At 33.9% G+C, this 21,190-nt stretch overlaps 1 protein-coding gene and 1 long non-coding RNA gene across 3 annotated transcripts in view; one reads left to right on the top strand and one right to left on the bottom strand.

Annotated features, from left to right (window-relative positions):
* Positions 1-918: 918 nt before the first annotated feature.
* Positions 919-2,256, top strand: LOC18446662 (uncharacterized). Of its 2 annotated transcripts, none has more exons than XM_011629645.3 (2): positions 919-1,028; positions 1,512-2,256. In XM_011629645.3, exons 1-2 carry the CDS (start codon positions 1,014-1,016, stop codon positions 1,983-1,985), a joined length of 489 nt encoding a protein of 162 aa, XP_011627947.1. In that variant the 5' UTR covers positions 919-1,013; the 3' UTR covers positions 1,986-2,256. The 2 variants fall into 2 exon arrangements, with proteins under 2 accessions (XP_011627947.1, XP_006856835.1); XM_006856773.4 differs by having other exon boundaries at positions 1,503-2,256.
* A 12,933-nt stretch (positions 2,257-15,189) lies between these two features.
* LOC148780160 (uncharacterized) overlaps positions 15,190-21,190 on the bottom strand; it is a 6,832-nt gene continuing 831 nt past the window's right edge. The window contains exons 2-3 of the long non-coding RNA XR_016042549.1: positions 15,716-15,799; positions 15,190-15,572 (exon numbers count right to left, since the gene is read on the bottom strand). This is a non-coding gene — a long non-coding RNA (uncharacterized LOC148780160). The remainder of the gene's footprint in view (positions 15,573-15,715; positions 15,800-21,190) is intronic.

The raw sequence follows: 21,190 nt of genomic DNA, 5'->3' as shown, positions 1-21,190 counted from the left end.
GATTTCTTATGGGGTAAAGAGTACGTGTTTTGGATGCCTAAACATGGGTTGCCCATTAAGCCTGCAACACAAAGCACAGTGCTTGATTGGATGATGACTAATGAGAATATTGGCCGCTTCACCCCCACATGCTTCCTCAATCCCTATGTAACCAATTGTTAAATAATTCCTTTATTCCAGTAAAAGTTTAAGGTAAAACTAAAGCTTCTTTCCCTTTTTGTTAATTCCAAACGTATGTGTTGTATTTCGTGTTTATACGTGTGTGCCTTTTCCTTTTGCATTTTTTTTTTTTTTTTTATTGAAAAAAAATCTATAAAGAGATTATTTTGTTTTTCGTACAAAGAGGTCACAAATGCTCTTGTTTGGATTTCAAATCAAGTGATGGCAAGAGTATCTCACTGATTAGACTCAAACTTCACAATAAAATTTCTCGAAACTTAGCCACACAGCCCAAACCATCTTATTTGGCATTTAATAAGCAGGAATAATTCTGACCTTTTAACGAATATAAATGAGAGAGAAGGGGTAAGGGCGGAAGGGTAATTACAAAATGAGAGGGACGTTGGTGAAAATAGTAGCCATTTAAAAAATATGTTAATAATAATAAATAAAAATAGATTAATAACATCTCTTCATCTAAACTTTAACACAACTAAAATACCAATTTCTAGTAATGCAAAGCAATTAATATTTTGGCAAAAATGATTACAATAATGAAATTAACATGGAATAGACTTTCACCTTTCAAAAAGAAGGGAAAAAACAAACCATTTGTAGCAGAAGCTTATTTGTATTGATGTCAGTGATATGAGGTGTCACTTGTGGAGATTCCTGATTACTCCCACTCTTAACCAGCCTTTTCCCTCACTCCAAGGCCTCTATTGGCCTATATAAACACCCCCAAACATTAGAATCATCACACCACATACAGGCATTGCACTCCATTTTGCTTACCTCCTCTTATTCACCATCTATTTTCATAGTTTTCTTATCATCTCAAACACCAGTTTCCCATGGCAAGTGCTGAGGTATACCCCTTTTCTAAATCCAAGGCTTTCTCATTCTCCAAATCTCCTTCTTTTCAATAGAAAATCAGAGTTGAATGGATTTCCTCTTAACTACTTCAATTTTAGGATCCATTGAATTTGTGAAGTATATATTGATGTATTATGCAAATCATTGATTTTCTCTTTTATGATCTTCTGGATTGGAAATCATAGTAAACTGAATTTGATTTTTGCTTCAACTATATTGATTTAAGATTCAATGACATCTCTAGAGGATTTTGAATTGCAATTTGAACTATTAACTTGATTTAATTGTTTCTTGCTGGGGCCTTTGACCTGATTGTTGTGAATCAACACCTGATCCTTGCTAGACATCAAATAACACGCTTAGTATTTTCCTACTGGACTTTTGGTTCTAAATATGTTCACAGTGGTTTAATTTAATCTTGTTGATCTTGATTTTATGATTTTGGATACTTGATCTGGATTCCTTAGGTTGCACAGGCTACAGTGGTGCCAGAGGTGAGCGAGAAGCTAGAAGCAGTGGCTGTAGTTGAGGAGAAGGTTGTGCCAGTCTCCGAGACCCCTGTCCCGGACGCCGACCCAAAAATTGAATCTCCTCCAGAGGAATCAGCCGCTCCCGAAGTAGAACCAAGTCCAGAAACTGAGGCTGCTCCCGAAGTAGAACCAAGTCCGGAATCTGAGGCTGCTCCCGAAGTAGAACCGAGTCCGGAATCTGAGGCTGCTCCACAAGTCGAGAGCAAGGATGCGGTCGCAGAGGCTCCAGCCGCAGAAGAACCAGTAACAGAGAAGAAAGAGGAAGAGGAGACAGTAGTAACACAAACAACTGAAGAAACTGTTGAAAAAACTGCAACTGTTGAGGAGGCCCAAGAACCAGCTTCAATTGAGAAAACCGAAGAAACTGAATCCAAGGAAGAGAAACCAGAAGAAGCCCCAGTTGAGAAGGCAGAAGAGTAGAAGTTGCTGTGAATCTCAGTCCAAGTGATTTCATATTTCCTTGAGGTTGATTATGGGTTGGTAACCTTAGGTTTAGAGTGAGATTAAGGGTTTAGGGTTGGTTAGAAGCAATAAAAGTGTGGAAGCATATTTGCTACCATTAGAGAGGGTCCTGTTGCCACTTGGGCAATAATTATGAGCTTGTGCGTGTGACAAAGATTCCTTATGGTTGTTTTCTATCTGAGTGACATAAGGGCATATAGTATTAATATATAAAATTGCTTGTTGCAAATTGTTAGTTGCATATATAAACTCTTCTGATCAATAAATACAGGTAGAGTCCTGTCGCATGTTCCCAAGGCTTTAAGAAGGATTACCCCAGTTAAAATTTTTACATAAATCATTCAAAATTGAAAATACACCTCAAATTAATTTCAATTCTCTCTCTCACTCTAAGTTTTTACATATGCTTCCTACATTCCCAAATGTTAAAGATGAGAAGCTAAAAATTGAGCTGCAGATAGCTGATAGGTACTTGTATTCCTGTGATTGGTTCAATGAACATTTTCTTATATAGATCATGTTCCGGATTGGGCTCACCCTTGTAGTTATTGAATGAACCGAACCGGATTATAGATATGAAGATGTAAGAACTCAATTCCCATTTTTCCATACTGTATGAAGTGTTGCCGGGAATTTGATAGTGAAATATATTAAAGTGTTGACAAGAATTTGGTTAAGATGGATAAAGAAATGTTATAGCATGAGTTACACACCGGATCCCATTAGAACTCTTAAGTGAAGGATACTCGGCAAAGTAGTACTAGGATGAGAGAACTCCAAAGTTAACCGTTCTTTAGCAAAAGTAAGAGACTTCTCGAGAAATCCATGTGCTGCACGTCTCTTTTGCCTTTTTCCCTTTCGCTTTTTATGCCAAGGGGAAAAAGAGAAAGAGAAAATACACAACATGCCCTAAGGGCTCTCAACAATGAGTACATAACAAAACTCACACATTTGGCCAATATATACTCCATGTGACATGTGAGATTGTATATGCATCCAGATGCACACATATTGATATTCAAGATGCCCAAATATTTGAAAGTATATGACACCAGACTCGAAATACTACCTGGAGAAGATCTTTACATATTTTAGGACATGAGAACCCTTTGCATATTTTTATGAGCGGTGGGCGCCCACATACTCATACATATATGTATATTTTTATGAGTGGTGGGCGCCTTGCTCATGCATATTGCCAAAAGATTATATGTTCCGAAAGAAACATGTCATGCATTTGGTAAAATTCTATTTAGGAGTACCTTGAATATGACATTTTGGGATGGGAATCCAAAGTTACCGGAGCCCCCAACTAAAGTGGCTATGACGCTCGGTGGCGAGGATCTCGACCGGAACTCATTCTAATTTTTTGGAGAGTTCACTCCTATTTATAATATTCTCAATCTCATTCATAAAGGAGTTTGATCCCACAATCGCACTGATCGCGATCCCATGTTCTTTTAAATAGTAGATTTCTTTCCCTCACTCACGTGTGTTAGAATCAATGTTCGCAAAACTGGCTGATCAGATCACTACCAGCGGGGTGGAGATTCTGGTTAGGGTCGGTTTTGGTGGCCTACTTAGTAGCCGATGAGCTCCAAAAAATTTGGGTACAAAAACCGGCCGGTCAGCACCTGAACCGACGGCTTTTCCGCAAAACCGGCCCTTTTTTGCTAACCGGACCAGTTAGCATATATAACACCCGATATAATGTAAATAATGGCCGTTATTTCGAAATCGAGGCCATTGTTTGTAGCAGGCATTCTAGAATCCAAATTTTCACTTTTTTTTATCCGTTTTCGTGCCTTTTTTTTTTTTTTGTCTTTTTTCATGTTTTATTGTTGTAAATTACTATCTATAATCTATAAAACAAGAAATTTGGATTGAAACATCGAAAAAACAAGAGTTCCTTGGATCGAAATGGCACATTTTTTAGGTTTTTGAAAATTTCCGCCATTCTTTCAATAATTTTTTCAATACGTAATGGTTCTTAAAGAAATTTGGTGGGTTTGAGAGATAATTGAATTATTCATCCGATTTATGTTTCAATTTGTTCAGAAAACCAAATATTATGGGTTGATTTTGGCCCGAAATGCTGTTGTTCAAAGAATCTGTATTCGATCAAAAAGCACAGATTTTTTATCTATTTATTGGTCGTTTTTTATTAAATTGAGTTGTGGATTGTTATGATCAATGCTTGATCTCTCAAATAAGATAAGCATGTCTATTTATGATAAATTAAATGTTTTTATATGATTTTTTTCGTTGCACCATATCATGAAAATTTCATAGATCTGAAATTTCCACCTTTTTTTCAATTAAATTAAAAATACCGAATATTTTTTGATGAGATTTGGTGCGTTTGAAAGATGACCGAAGCCTTTACAATGCACGCATGTTTATTTGTTCGATTATCCAAACATTGAGGGTCGCTTTTTGCTCGAAATGTTGCTTGATTTTTGGGGTTTTTGGAAAATGGATTATTCTAAAAAAAATATTTTGTTTAATGAAATTATATTTTTTGATGAATATCGAAAGTGTTTTTCTATTTTGCTTAATAAAATTATTTTTAATAGAATTATAATTTTTTAATAAAATTACATTTTTTGATGAATATGGAAAGTGTTTTTCTATTTTTCTTAATAAAATTATTTTTAATAGAATTATGATTTTTTTTAATAAAATTACGCTTTTTGATGAATATGGGAAGTGTTTTTCAATTTTTCTTAATAAAATTATTCTTTTTGATAAAATTATTTTTTTGATGAAATTGATTCTTCTTTTTTTATAAGTGCATGATTTATTATGTTTTTTTAAGTGCATAATATAGTTGTATATCTAATGATGGACATGAGACATTTTGTTTATTTAAGTGCATGTAAATATTTTGGTTGCCTTATGTTCAATGAAACACTACACCATCGTGTTGTATGTGCTTGGCTCTTCTCTTTTTCCATTCTTTTTTTCCATTTTCTATCAAGGTTTTTGGAATGTTATCAAAATAGCCTTTAAAAGATTAGCCGACTTTCAAAAAATCAGCCAACTAACTCGTGATCGGTCACTGGCAGATCCCGATCTAGTCTGATTCCATACAGAGAGAGTTTAAAAAAATCGGCCAACTAACTCGTGATCGGTCACTGGAAGATCCCGATCTAGTCTGATTCCAGACCGAGAGAGAGTTTTAAAAACTCGGCCAACTAACTCGTGATCGGTCACTGGCAGATCCCGATCTAATCTGATTCCAGACAAAGAGAGAGTTTTATAAAGGTGATCTTAATTTCAAATCATCCCCCACATTTTGAGAAATTGATTTTTCTAAAAAAAACATTCATTTTGCTTAGTAAATTAATGTTTTTTTTTTATCAATATGAGAACTTGTTTTCTATATTTCTTAATAAAATTATCTTTTAAATAAAAGTATGTTTTTTTGATGAATATGGGAACTGTTTTTCTATTTTGCTTAACAAAATTATTATTTCTTGATAAAATTATGGTTTTTTAATAAAACTATATTGTTGATGAATATGTGAAGTGGTTGTCCATTTTGCTTAGTAATTTTATTTTTTGATAAAATTATAGTTTTTAATAAAATTATGTTTTATGATAAATATGGGAAGTGTTTTTATATTTTGCTTAATAAAATTATTTTTTGATCAAATTATTTGTTCTACTATTCTTATTTGCTGATAAAATCAATGCACAAAACACTGACATGCCCATAGTAGATACATATAAGAACAGTTGTGCATTGATTTTTCGTTTTGTTGCATGTCATGAGATGTACTTTTCGTAAAGTATACCTTATTTAACTTTATCCAAAAGGTGTTGTATAAATTATGCTTTATCTAACAGTATGGAAGAGGTCCTCTCTATATCTTGTCTTAATTAGTTGGCGTTTTTATTTGATTTAATAGCATCAACGTACTTTTGTTATTTGTAAAAAAATGCATAAACTTTCACTCCTAATGTGAGCGATTTTTGTACAAAAGAAACTAGAAAGATTTTCATGTAAGGTTTGGAATAGATATGTTAATTCTTGGAAGAAGATGTTACATGACAAAAATATCTTCAAAAAATATCCTAAGATATTTCAAGTACAGGACCATAGTATTCAAATATTAATTTATAAAAAATTGTTTCAATTTTTTTTTGTAAGACAAATATATGTAATAAGATATTATACACTTAATCAAAGTAATTTTATTTTTTATTTTATTTTTTTGGGAGTTTTTGACTTATTTTTTTAAAAAAAATCTACTTGACCAGTTAGTCTGGTTAACCACCCTGGTCAGTCCGGTTCCGGTTCAAACTGCTCCCAGCCCCATGTCCGGTTAACCGTTCTGGTTCGATTTTGCGAACACTAGTTAGAATACATGTTAACACAACACAAAACATTTGTACTACCGATGGAATAAATTGTTGTTTAGTACCATCAAAGAGAAACCTGAGTTAATCTTCTATAATAAAATATAAAAATAGATTTATTGTTCATTAGAGATTAAGACAATAATAATAAAATTATTGAAAACATTTGCTTTTTAGCTTTTACATGATATGGACATGCAGGTTCATAGAAACATGCATTTTAAAAAATCAATAAATCAAGTTTGCATTTAATGCATATAATGATAAATTTTATTATTAAATTATCATCTCATTTATTTTTTAATTTTAAGATGCGCATTTAATTTTAAGATGCGCATTAAATGCACATGTAATGATCAAATTTTTAATTAAAAATTGTATAACATGAGACCATTTACCTTTGATAGAAGGTGGTCACAATTACTTACAATCATCTGATTTGACGTTTGATATATTGGATGTCATGGAGTTCGAAAAAATTTCTTTTGAAGTTTATGCTTATTTAATAAAATAATTACAACCACCCAATTTTACATCCAATGGTCAAGATTAATGTCTCACATTGTACCAAAAGTAAATGGTCTCATTCTATACTTTACCTTTTAATTATTAAAATATTGGATGCCTTTTAAAATATGCCTTAACACAACACAAAAAGTATGTGCTATTGAGTAAATTGTTGTTTAGTGCCATCAAAGAGAAACTTGACTTACTATTCTATAATGAAATATAAAAATAGATTTATTGTTCATTAGAAATTAAGACGAAAAAAATAAAATTATTGAAAACATTGACTTTATTTAGCTTTTACATAATATGGTCGTGCAGGTTCACAAAAATATATGTTTTTAAGAAATCGATTAATCAATTTTGTATTTAATGCATGTAATGGAAAAATTTTATTATTAAAATATTATCTTTTTTATTTTTTATTTTTAAGATGTACATTAAATGATGTGCGCAGGTAATAATCAAATTTTTTATTATTAAAATATAAACAAATTTTTGAAGGAGCTTTTGAAGGAGTTCGTCAAAATTACGAGCATGACCCCTTACTTGGGGTGTTTTTTTTTTTTTTTTTTTTCTAAATTGCCACAATTCGAATACCGGAAGGCTTTCTAAATAAACAAGACCACCTCATCACCGGAAAACCCATTGTTGGTGCTCTTCTCGATGGCCTAGTCCTCTTTTTACCCCCACTTTTTACCGGTATCTGGTTTGAGATATGGTTCCACCACCTTGATGTGGAGCCGCCATGTCGTCTAAATACGGGAAGGGCGTTGGGTTCGATCTAGGGTTCATGGTCCTGGACCACAGTGCTTCAAAATTCAGAACTGGGTTCGAAGGTGCTTGGGTTCTCTTGGCTAGGCCTGGAGAAGGATTCGAAATAAGAGAGAGAAACTTGGTGAGAGAGGGAAGGGGTGTTCGTCTGCGCTGGAGGAGGGCGCCCATGGCCAGTGCTGGCCGACCCGCGAACAAAAGAAGGTGTGAAACTATCGTTTTTTGAAGGTTTATGCAGGCTCTGGCCATAGGGAGAGAGGGGGTGTACAGACACAGAGGAAAAAGGGAAGGGAGGATTGAAAAGAAAGGCGACTTGGAATCGGGATTCCACTTCCTTGAAAGATTTGGGGAAAACTGCAGCGCCAGGTCGGGTCCGGTTCTAGAGAGAGGCGTCCGAAATCTCCTGTGTGATACGGTATTTCAAACACCAAACAAACTTTTAAAATTAATCATCTTTTTGTCTGGTATTTGAATTGTTACACATAAGAGCTCGAATTTCATGCAAATAACCGTCCATTTGGTAATTGACCGCTCTTAAAAGTGTCTGTATATAATTTGCTCTTAAAATATTAGATGCCCTCACTCACATATGTGTTTTAGAATACGGTTAACACAATACAACAAAAGTAAATTGTTGTTTAGTGCCATCAAGAATAAACCTAAGTTCCTATCCTATAATGAAATATAAAAATAGATTTATTATTCATAAGAGATTAAGGTGAACAATTGAAAATATTTAATTTACTTAGCTTTTACATAATATGGTCGTACGGATTCACAAAAATATATGTTTTTACAAAATCAATACGCTCAAATTTGTATTTAATGCATGTAATAATAATTTTTATTATTAAAATAATAGCTCTTTTATTTTTATTTTTTAAAGATGTACATTAAATACACTGGTAATGATCAAATTTTTAATTATTAAAATATTGGGTACCCTCACTCAAATGTGTGTTTCAAAATACGTGTTAACAAAATATAAAAAGTTTACGGAGTAAATTGTTGTTTAGTACTACAAAAGATAAATCTGAAGTGCTCTTTTATATTGGAATATAAAAATAGATTTATTGTTCATTAGAGATAAAGACGAAAAGAATAAAATAATGCACATATGCAAACACTTTTGAAGATTTAAAAAAATCTATTTCACATGTAATTATGAAATTTAAAACTCAAAAAATAATGCACATATGCAAACACTTTTGAACACTTAAAAAAATCTATTACACATCTAATTATGAAATTTAAAATTCAAAAAATAATGCACATATGCAAATACTTTTGAGGATTTAAAAAAATCTATTACACATCTAATTATGAAATTTAAAACTCAAAAAATAATGTACATATGCAAACACTTTTGAAGATTTAAAAAATGGATGATCTAGATGTGTTATAAGCAGCAGCATTTTTAATATTTGAAATCCTTTTTTTTCTCCATATCTGTACATCTTGAGGTTGAGATATCAATTGGAGGTTTCTCAGAATCAATACAACTTTTGTATGGGTATTTGAGGCATGCCTTACTTCTACAGTATAAAGTTGACACCTTATATAAATTTTTCCCCTTTATGAATGTGAGGATCATATATCCATTATGGGTGATGAGATCTCTATACATCTTTTATGGAAAGAGTGTTCCAACATTCAAATATGTTCATTATGTTGATTACAGTACTGAGTGCCCATTTGACTTTTAGCTCATATTAATGACGGTGAAAGCTCAAATAAATCTTGGTTGGCAGTGAGTGCCCATTTTCCATTCCACATATATTAAGCTGCAATTAAGGATCAGTGCCCATTCTCCATTCCACATATATTACTGCAATTAAGGATATGACACATACTGTAAAAAATAAAAATAAATGAAAGGGGTCATATTGATATAGAGAAGTTATGGTGGGTGACTACGAAAGAGAGACATTAAAGAAAACCAGTATATGGTATGTGGATATGCCTCTTTTGAGGGAGAGAGAATGCAATACAAAAGACAAATATTATTTTCTAAGAGAGTGGAAGAGAGAGATTGAGATATAGATTGGGATTGGGTAACAGGGTTTAAGAAAGAGAAAAAAACTGGAGTTCAATCTAATTTTAGGAACATAATCTTAGTTACCTCTCTCTCTTCATCTAAGATACAAGTATAGGATATCTCTTCACCTCCAAGTTACCTAATTCTCTAATTTCATCTCTTCTAAAATCTTTCTCAATTTCTTTGTATGCAAATTTCTATGAATATTTCATATAGGGGTGATCTCCTAGAAGTAAAGAGTAAATATTTCATATTTGGATGAGTAAAAAAAAACAGTAAATAATCTTCCTCTAATCGATGTAAATATTTTATCGGACTCGCCTGATTGTTTTTTATTTTTTATTTAATTTTGTTTTAATTTTTTTTTTTCTAATGTATTAATATTATTTAATAAAGGAATTTTCTTTCTTTATAGGCAATTAAGGGTAACACTTTTTTTTTTTCATGTAAACTATGATGATTTGGATTGGGATTGGGCTAGTGGTTAACAGTTCATGCTAGCAAGAACTACCTAAAAGAAATCCACTATGACAACTTTTTCAGGAATTCTGGAGGTAAATTTATTAGGTGGTTGACAAATTGTATCTATTGTTTGATGAGTTTCTAGACGGGTCCAATCCTATAGAATTATGAGGGTGAAATGAGGGCATTATCAGGATAGAGGGATGAATATATGAGATTAAACTCGAGGGCGTTATTTGGCACATGCAAATTTTGAAGCGTCTAAATTATGATAGATTTATCATTCTTTATGTGACTACTTATAATGATATTCAAAATTATTATTATTTTCATATTCATACATCACGATTTCAAGATGAGCAATTAAAAGTTTTTTCAACAGTAAAACAACTTTTTCAGATGAGTTTTTGAAGTGCATCTGTAATTCTACATTTTAAAGTTGCAACCTCATGTAAACTTTTTCTATATATATATATATATATATATATATATATATATATATATATATATATATATATATATATATATATATATATATATATATATATATATATATATATATAATAGTGAATGAAGTCAAGGGACTTTCCTTTTACTTCTTTGAGTGTTTAACAGTATTGTTATATATGAGTTTTCATGCTTTCTGGGATTTCCATTATGTAGGATGTAAAATTACTTGTTTTTAGGTAAACAGATTATGATGGAATACGGATTTTTAGTCACTGTGAGATTCATAGCCTTATGTATATGAAATGAGAGAAGAAGGATAGATGGAATAATAGAGGAAATAATATGTGTACCTTATGTGGGTCACATTATAGAAAAGGTTGACAACCCTCAAAAGAAAGCCAAGACAGTCTTGCACAAAGGAGGAACCTCTAGAGAGAGACAAGAGTTTTTAGCGAGAGGGATTGTGTGTGCCTTGAGTGGAGAGAGAAAATTGGTTTTTTTGTCACTTTCGCATCTCTATCGATTATGTTCGGTGATGGTTTTCAGAAGTAAAAAGAATGAAGAATGGCAAGTGATGTCAGTTAAAAAAGTGGCTTTAAGGTTTGCTCCACTAAGTATTACTAAAGATTAGTAATATATCTTTGTGTTTCAAAATCTCTTATATAACTCTCATTAATATAATAGATTTCAGTTTGTTATGCGCATTGATGTAATCCTTTAGGGTGAACGATGTAAAAGTTTGATAATTGTTTTGTTTTATTTATTTATTTGTTTATTTTTATTACATGGTGCTACTTGTGTTTTGCTCAGTCTTTATTCATCCAAAATCAACTCATTGTTTTAAAGCTTTCATGCACAACAAGTAGTATTACAGCCTGGTTTAGAGTTGTCAACATGATAGCAAAAGTTTCAAATGCAAAATTTGAGGGGGAGAAATTTGATTGTAATCACATTTTTTCAGCAATGATGACTAAGGAATATATTAGGCAAAAATGAAGGACTCCATAAAGCTCTCTTATGAATGTTGACATGGTGAATAAGTGATTTGGATATCAAGATGGAGATTGTTTAATTTGGTTACATCCAAAAATTACATCCATAAGGAAATTCAATTTTAATGGGATTGATGTAGATGTTAATTTTGACAAGTTTCCATGTTTATTGGGATTCCGATTTTGTATAATGTGAAATCTCTCTTTTTTTGGAAACCAAATTATAATGGGATAAAAATTTCTATTTGTTATAAGATTCATTGCCTTATAATTTTGGAATGAGAAAGAAAGGAATACGTGCCCAATTTGGATTTCCTTATAAAGAGAGGCAAGGGCCCCTTGCTCAGATAAAGTGGAGCCTCTAGAGAGATATGTGAGTTTCTAGCATTGTTCGCAAAATCACTCGATCTAACTATTAATCGCTCATTTAGATTGGAACCAGTCAGTGGTCAGTTCCGATTTTGAGCGGTTAGGGTGATCAACCTGTATTTTTTTAAAAAAATTCAAAAAAATGTATATACATTCTCAAAATAAGAAACTTGATTTGTAATACATTTTTAAATATTCTTTACATTATGGTAGAGATTAAAAATTGTTTTGGTCATTAATACTCACTTTTATATTTTTCCATCCTTTTTAAAAAATTTTAAAAATAGCCATTGGAAAAAATAAAATGGATAAAAATCCATTTTTTCATTAATTTTCAACTTCATTTGAAAGTATTTTGTTTTAATCATTCTTTATATGTTTTTCATATTTTAGTAGACTTTTTTGTATCTTATTTTTATTTTTTTTCAACACTTTTTTGACCACCGGGGACTTGCCTGATTAGAACGGTTGAATTGACAGGTTTACCGGTTAGATCGTTAAACCGCTTCTAGACCCATGTCCGGTTAACCGTTCCGGTTCGATTTTGCGAACAGTGACTTCTAATGAGAACGGTTTACTTGCCTCGTTTGGAGTTGCTTGAGAGATTGATACTTTTTCTTACCATTAAATTTTGTAAAGTGCCTCCATGCCCATGGATGCGGCCTATTTGATCTAATAGTCCTCATTGTTTAATGAACTTGTTTGTGTGGCCAATTCGGGTGAGCCACATCATTTTTTGTGTTTTCAATCTTGTAAAGTTCATTATTAGTGAATTTGTTTGCCTCCTTGTCCATGGATGTAGGCCCATGGGGTGAATCACATAAATCTTTATATCATTGGAGTATTTGGTATTTTTATATTTTATTTATTATACTCATTGTGATTCACGCTTGCTTATTTTTCTTGAGCATGTTAAGTATATGATCCTGGTAGGATTCCAACATTGAGATTCCTATTTTTCCGTCTTAGAGGATTCTAAAAACTGCCATTTTTATTTTTCTTTTTTTTTTTTTTGTTACTTCAACTACCCTCTCTCAAAATTAATAAGTTGTTTCTTTTTCGATTTCAATTTAGGTAAACTCTTGAAATTTTTTTCCAAAAGGGAGAGAATCTTAAAAATGCCCTATCTATGTCACTCCAACGGGACAAAGGGCTCTGAAACTCCCACCATGTCCAGTTTTGAATACCCAAGGAAAAAAGTAAAAGAAAAGTTTTAGGTTTGGTTGGAGAGGACAGTCGGAGGTCTACGAGGAAAATTACTAGGACGCCGGAATTAAGAAAAGGGATCTAGCATTATGATACTATTTATCTTCCTCTTCCTTTATAGTAATGATCCTACCAGACCTTCCCACACCTATGTGTAGGACTTCAAAAGATCACCATTAAATTTGATACGGATCTCTAGAAAAATCAAATCTCACACCCATGTGATAATTTTTTTAGAGATCTGTATCAAATTTAATGGTGAACTTTTGGAGTCCTATACACATGGGTGTAGGAAGGTCTCATAAGATTATTACTCTTATCTTTATTATAAAGAGATCACCATTGTTTTGGATAAGTATAAAGAGATCAAAATTACTACTCATTAGATGTCAAATACGATTGTTTGAGTTGTGTTAAATTTTCTTTTTGAACTTTGAGTCCGGTCAATGACACACAACTACCAATTTTAAAATATGATGGACAAGAGTGATAATGTTATCTTTGCATTAAAAAAAAAAAAAAAAACGTAAATATCCGTTATATTTCCCGTTGTTATGAAAATACCTAAAACTTTCCATTATTACACAAATCTTTGTTTTTTCTTCACAACACTTTTTTTTTTTAAAAAAAAAAAAGAAATTGGCTGTTTTCCATTTTTGAAAAACTTAAATTTTTTTAATTTTGGTTTTTGAAAAACCAAATTTATAGTTATAAATTTTTTTATAATTACGATTTTTAAAAAACAAAATTTATATATTTTATTTTTTGGGTTGAGGCCAAATGCATTCACATTTGGAAGCGTTACAAGCTCTTGCGCAGGATTGCTCTCTTTACTTGTAGGTCGCAGACTCCATTGTCCAATGGCCAAGCAAGGGTTTAGTGCATGTGATGGACACGTACGCTAAGTGTAGGTTGATTAAGGACTGAGAAAGTGCCTTCAATGAGATGGATGGGAGGAGCTTGGTTACCTGGACTGTGATGACATCAGGCTATGCATAACACGGTGAATGCCACAAAGCCTTGTAATTGCTTGCGAGGTAAGCCCTGACTCGGGGCTCTCGGCTTTTGGGCGAGTGGGTATGGTGGATCAAGGCCTTTGATGCTTTGAAAGTATGGCTCTAGAGCATGAGACGGATGAAGGGAGAGAGAAAGATGAGGCATTCGCAGTTTATGAGGGAAAATTAAGTCTTTCAAAAACCTAGATAGAGAAAGAGAGGTACATGAAGAACTCTGTGGTTAAGAGAGATGTGTTTCTCAAAACTATTCATATTGTCCGTGTTTCTCTCTATGAAACTTTTGAAATTTTCTCTTTATAATTTCACTTTTTCAAATACTGAAATCAAATTTATTTCGGTTTTTGAAAAATCGAAAATGGGTAAAACAAATTCTTTTACAAAAAAACTTGTTATGAAGTTAAAAAAACGGACATACGGGTAATAACATAAATTATTAGATATTTTCGTAAAAACAGAAAATACAATGGATATACACTATTTGTGTATTTTTTTAAATTAAAAATAAAAAAAGTTGTAAAAATTAAAGAGGCTTTGGAAAGATCTATTAAAGTGCTGCAACCGAAGAGAAGACAATTTACATAAGAAGATTCACCCAAAAAAGTGAGTGTCATGATGAAGTTAGGTTGCAGTTTCCAATAACTAGAAACTAAGGTGGTATTTTGAACATACGGTGGGCATAATTAAGGATTGCCATTTTATAACTTTCGGCCATGGGATTTTCCATCATAGGATTTGGGATTTTAATTTTCAAGATTGTTTTCATTGGATTCCATTTAAGGACCCAAGCACTCTTGCCACTTGTAGGGGTGGCAGTGGACCCGAACACGACCAGGGACCCACCAGTTATACTTGACACGGGTTGGGTATGGGTTTAGCAACCCGAGTCCAAAACTTGGACCCAAACACTATACAGGTCTGGGTCTGGGATCAGACCCGTCTCTGTAAATTGTTAGAGAAAAAATATTTTACTTTAACCCTATTCATTTTGGTGTATTAAAGATCGTATATAATTAAAACTAGTAGTCATCTTTAGCTATTAAACGACAAATCACATGGCTTAAAATCTAATAGCAGGTGATTGTGACCTTGTTGCCAATAATATGGGTATATGATGGTAAAAAAAAAGGTCAAAAAAAGAAAAAAGAAGCTCATAGTGAGGGTGACAATGAACCCAATACCTGATGGCGTGAACTCGAGACCTGACGGGTACAGGTATAGGTCCAATTTTTTGACCCGATGGGTCGGATCTGGGTCCCTAACCTGGATCCGAATCTATTCGGGTCTGAGTCCGGGTAGGTCCAAGTCCAATCAAACTAGACCCATTGCCACCCCTAGCAGTGAAAGTAGCTGGAAATGCATCATTTCTCTGCACATTTAGCAAAGTCAAAAAGCCTCACATTTGGCCACCTGATTTTACATAAGAGGGCTATAGTTAAATCTAACTTTTTTTTTCTGCATTCTATGTTGTGAGGGAGTCAGGAAAAAGTTTATAGAAGGTTGCAACCTTACCCAGTATAAAAAAGGTACCCTTGAAAACTCCATTGGAAAAGTCGTCGTGGTGCTGAAAAGCTCTCTAATTGATTATCTTGATCTCTAAATATATAGATAAAAAAAATTAAAGTCCAGATAATAGTACATCTTGTAATCCATTATCTAAATCATCCATTCTCAAGATTTCATCTATTTATAAACCCGGTTGATCAGTACCTTTTTTTTTTAGTTTTGAATTCAATAATTTGAGGTGAAGTAAATCTTTTTCATATCATCATTGCAATTTTCGAGATTAAAATTACACCCGATACAAAATAGGTAAAGAGTTTGGTGAGTAAGCCGACCCAGCTGTAGATATGCGGCCCCCTCAAAATTCATCTTTCACGTAAATTTTCGATCAGTTTGAAATTTGCTATTCTCAAGTATCAAAGTGATAATGAATTTAGAAATTTTAACTTTTTAAAAATGAAACTCATATTCTTTTTTATATGTTTTTCCACCATTTGAGATATATTGGAAGCACAATATTTTGAGGTCTATCACTAGGATGGATGTCTGATGCATGAGGAGGCGCATATGTTTCAGTGAGTCAGCTAACCCACCAAAACCGTGTCCAACAATATAAGACAAACTTTTTAAGATCTTGTCACTTATTATGGGATGCTTTTTATAAAAAAAAACGAGGATGCCCTCTAAAACGTTAAAGAGTTTTGCCATTGCCAGCTTTAGGTCACTGACTTGATGGACGACCGAGTTCTCACTTGTACAATAAAATTTTGTAGAATTATTTATTGGAAAAAGTTTATATAAGGTTGCAACTTTAAAGAGTAGAAAAAAGGCACACCTCAAAAGCCCATCTACAAAAGTTATTTTGATGGTGAGAATCCCTCTAATTGATCATCTCGATCTCGAGATGTACGGATGTGAAATGAAAAAATATTTTGAAGTATTAATGATACATCTTGTAATACATTATCTAGACCACCCATTCTCAAGATTTTCATGTGTTTGTAGATCTGCCTAATCTGCATTATTTTTTCAATTTTGAATTTCATAATTAGATGTGAAGCAGTCTTTTTAGTCATCATTAAAATTTTCGACACCAAAATTAAATCTTTCAATGAGCTTTAGAGGTGCGCCTTTATTGGATTCTTTACTGTTTACACCCTATACAAACCATAGCCTTATTTATTAATAGTAATTTCGGTTAATGGAACATCATTAACTCAGGTATTAGAAGTAAAAATTAAAGTATGGGAAAAAAAACAAACGCATGGCGAAAGAGATAATCGCTCCATCACTTGGAGAGAGAGAGAGAAGAAGGGAAGGGTCTGGATTATGAAGTACCATTAGTTGTGCTCTATGATGAGATCGTCAAGAATAAGGAGGAGAAAGAAGCAACCAAGAAAAAGGTGAAGTTGGAGGCTAAAGTTGCAGCTGATAAGGAAAAGGGCAAGAATGTGCTTGTTACTCTCAGTCGTGGCAAGAATGCCCAATCTTCTAAAAAATCCGAAGGATGTGGTTCGACTGTGGCTACTAGATCCTCTTCAAGGTTGGCTGCTAGGGGACCTCAAGTCCAAATTAGGGAGATCGAGACCAATGAGAATGGCCATGTTGAAGTGTCAAGTGGTGTGTCAGATAGCTCTAGCTCGGTTGCATCGAAGAGATAGATGGCGTTTATGTTAGAGCAGTACTACTTTGGGCCAAATGTAATTGGTCTAGGTTCCACATCTTCCCCTTTTTAATGCTTATTTTAAGTTGGAATGTTAGGGGTTTAGGGGAGTTTAGTAGGAAAAGTGATGTTCTCTTTTTATTTAGAAAATACAAACTAGATATTTTAATTTTGCAAGAAACCAAGCACCCCTGCCCTACTATGTCTGGGGTTCAGGGGCAATGGGTTTTGATGGTATAGATTCAGTAGGGGCATCGGGTGGGCTGTGGATGTTGTGGAATCCACTTACTTTGCAGTGTTTGATATCGCCAAGGGTGACAGAGGGCTAGCTTTTATTTTTAATAGCCTCAAGCCTCTTTTTCTTGGGGTATGTTAAATGTTTATGGACCTAATATTCAATCTCTTAAGGAAGGTTTTCTTTAGGATATTTTGAATGTTATTTCTACCTTTCGAGTACCATTTTGCATTGGGGGGACTTTAACTTGATTTGATGGCCTAAGGAGTCTTCTTCAGGAGGGAGTATCAATTCTTCTATGAGGTTATTTAATGGATTTCTCGAATGTTGTAGTCTGTTTGATATGCCTTTGTCAGGGGCTACTTATACATGGTCAAATAATAGTGTGCATAATCTTATTATGACTAAGATTGATAGATTTTTAGTCTCTAGTGAATGGCTTGAAGTCTTCCCTCTTGCTTCTAAAGCCTTATCTAGGTTTTTGTTAGATCATACCCCTGTTCTCCTAAGTTCCACAAATCCCTTAGGTGACCCGAAACCTTATAAGTTGGAAATTGGGTGGTTGGAGGAGGAGGGGATTGGAGATCTGCTTAAATCTACTTGGGATTATACTGTGACATTTGGATCTCTGGATATCTAATCACACAAAAAGTTGCTTTATATTAAGCATAAGCTAATTAAGTGGAAAAAGACGACTAGATAAAAGCTTAGTGCCAAAATTAATAGTATCCTTACCGCAATACAAGACATAGATCAAGTGATTCAGAGTGAAGGGGTTATTCTGAACAGAATGTTGTAGCCAAGAATGAGAAGATTCTGACCTTGAATGAGCTGCATAGGGTAGAGGAAGTGTATTGGAGATGGAGATCCAGGGTGAAATAGGTTAGAGAGGGGGACTCGAATACGAAATTTTTTCATATTATAGCCAATGCACGTCGGCGACATAATGATATATATGGATTGACAGTTTCAGGGGTAGATGTTGATGATCGTAATGGAATTGATCAAGCTATTATTGATCACTTTTAGAGAGCCTTCACTTTGGAAGTTCGTTTCACTCCGAAAATGGCTCATATTCCATTCAAAGTATTGCCACTTCATGTGGCTTCCTAGCTTGACGTGGATGTGTCTTTGGAAGAGCTAAAATCAGTAGTATTTGCTTTGGCAGGAGACAAAGCACCAAGCCCTGATGGCTTCCCTATTTGCTTCTTCCATAAATTCTGTCTAATGTTGTTTGGGGATCTCTTGAATATGGCTAGGGGTTTCATATTAAGGGGTGAAATGTTCAAAGGGGACGTTTATTGCATTGGTTCCTATAAAATCTGTTATAGTTGAGTTGACGAATATTAGGCAATTGGTTTACTCTCTAGTCTGTATAAAATAGTGGCAAAAGTGCTAGCAAAAATGATGAAGAAGGTGTTGGATGGTATTATCTCAAGCCCCCAATCAAAATTCATCCATAACAGGTTGATAATTGATAGTGTGTTAGTGGCTCAAGAGTGTATACATTCTAGATTGGAACTGGGTTGCTTTGAAAATTAAATATGGAGAAAGCCTATGATAGGGTTGAATGAAGTATTTTCTTAGAAGTGATGAATAGAAAGGGATTTGGGTGTAAGTGGAGGAACAGGATCTTTGGGTGTCTATCCTCGATGCATTTCTCTGTTCTAATAAATGGTTGCCCTAAAGGTTTCTTTAGTGCCTCTAGATGTCTGAGGCAGGGGAATCCTTTATCTCCATTCATGTACACTATCTATGCAAAGTGCTTTAGCTTAATGCTTATTAATGTGGTGAACTATGGCAATTTCTTTGGTTTAAGAGTCAGGCAAGAGGGACTATTTGTATCTACCTACAATATGCGGACGATACATTGATTTTTAGCGATGCGAAGGAGAAGTATATCAAGAACATTGGCACTTTCTTGGATGTTTATGAAGTTGCTCTGAGGTTAAAAGTTAACTTATCCAAAACTTTCTTGATTAAAGTGAATTATTACGCTTAGATGGTGGAACTTTTGGCAGCCACAATAGGGTGTAAAGTGGATGTTTTCCTTATCATTTACTTGGGCTTGCCAATTTCATATTCTCGACTATCTATCTTGGCATGGGATAAGGTTATCCAGCGCACTCAAGTAAAATTGGATTTATGAAAACGAAAGTATTTATCTTTGGGTGGTAGGGTCACTTTATTGAGATCAGGCATGGCAAACTTACCAATCTACCAGATGTCCCTTATTAAGATGCTAAATAGTGTGATTAAGAAGATTGAAAGGATGATGTAAAACTTCTTGAGGGGGTCTTTTGGTGAGGATAGAAAATACCATCTTCTTCAGTGGGATATGGTCTATATTCCAAAAAGAGAAAGGGGTTTGGGGACTAGAAGATTAGCAATGGTGAATGAGGTCCTGTTATGCAAGTGTTGGTGGCGTAGCCCGCATTTCAAGGACCATCTTTGGTACAAAATCCTGGCTGCAAAGTACGGGGTAGATAGGTTTGGACAATGGATTGGAGGTCGAAGGAATAGTGCAACGATATCTGTTTTTTGGAAAGACATCTTTCTTTGTAGGCCTCTTCTTTATAGTAAAATGAGATGGTGTGTAGGGAATGGTTCCCAAATTTCCTTTTGGTACCATAACTGGATCGGGGATTGCGCACTTAAAATATCCTTTTCTGCATCATTTGAAAAGGTGTCTAATCCTATGGGTCTTGTTTCTGATGCTTATGAGTTGATTAGACAAAAAGTCGTGTGGAATGTGCAATTTCCATATAACAATATTGGAGATGAGACGTTGGAGTAGTTAACTTCTTTGATGTCTAATCTAGAAGATATTTTTATCTCTAGGAGGGAGGAAGATGTGCTAGTTTGGGAGATTGAACAAGATTGATTGTTTTCAGTAAAATCAATGTATGCCTTGATATTTCACGATTGGTGGCGTTGGACCTTACCACAAATTGCTCAAGTGTGGAAATGGCCAGTGCTGCATAAGGTACAATGTATCTTATGGCTGGCAGGGCAAAATAATATCTTGACCGTTGATAATCTAGTGAAAAGAGGTAAGATTCTACCAAATATATGTCTATTGTGTAAAAGTGATGGTGAGTCTGTCTCACATCTCTTTGTACATTGTTCTTATACTTATAAGCTATGGGAATTTTTTTTAAATATCTTTAGCATTCAGGTGGATTTACCCCAAGATGTACTAGGGTATCATCACTCATATGTCATTTCGGTGCTGCCCAAATTGGGATGTGTAATATGGCAAATTATTAGAGGAGCAATCTGCTAGGAGATTTGGAAGGAGCGTAACCGTAGGACTTTTGAAGGGGGTTGCTCTCCCTTATAATAGAGTACTCAGTTATGTACTCCATTTGGTCTGGAGTTGGCTCACAGTCACTAAGGAAGGTAGGGGAATTTTCGAGGTGGATGTGCAGTTGCACCTAAACAATTTAGCCTTCTTTCGAATAGTCACTTGCAGACATGTGGTACGTTGGATACCTCCAGTGCGTGGAAGTTGTAAATTAAATTTTGATGGGAGTTCTATGGTAATCCAGGTGCAGCAGGCATTGGAGGTTTGGTGCATGATTGG

The sequence above is a fragment of the Amborella trichopoda genome, chromosome 10, assembly GCF_054954075.1.
Source record: "Amborella trichopoda isolate Santa Cruz 75 chromosome 10, AtrichopodaSantaCruz75HAP2 v2.0, whole genome shotgun sequence".
Lineage (NCBI taxonomy): Eukaryota > Viridiplantae > Streptophyta > Magnoliopsida > Amborellales > Amborellaceae > Amborella > Amborella trichopoda.
The sequence above is the reverse complement of the archived record's forward strand: the minus strand, read 5'-3'. Positions and strand labels throughout refer to the sequence as shown.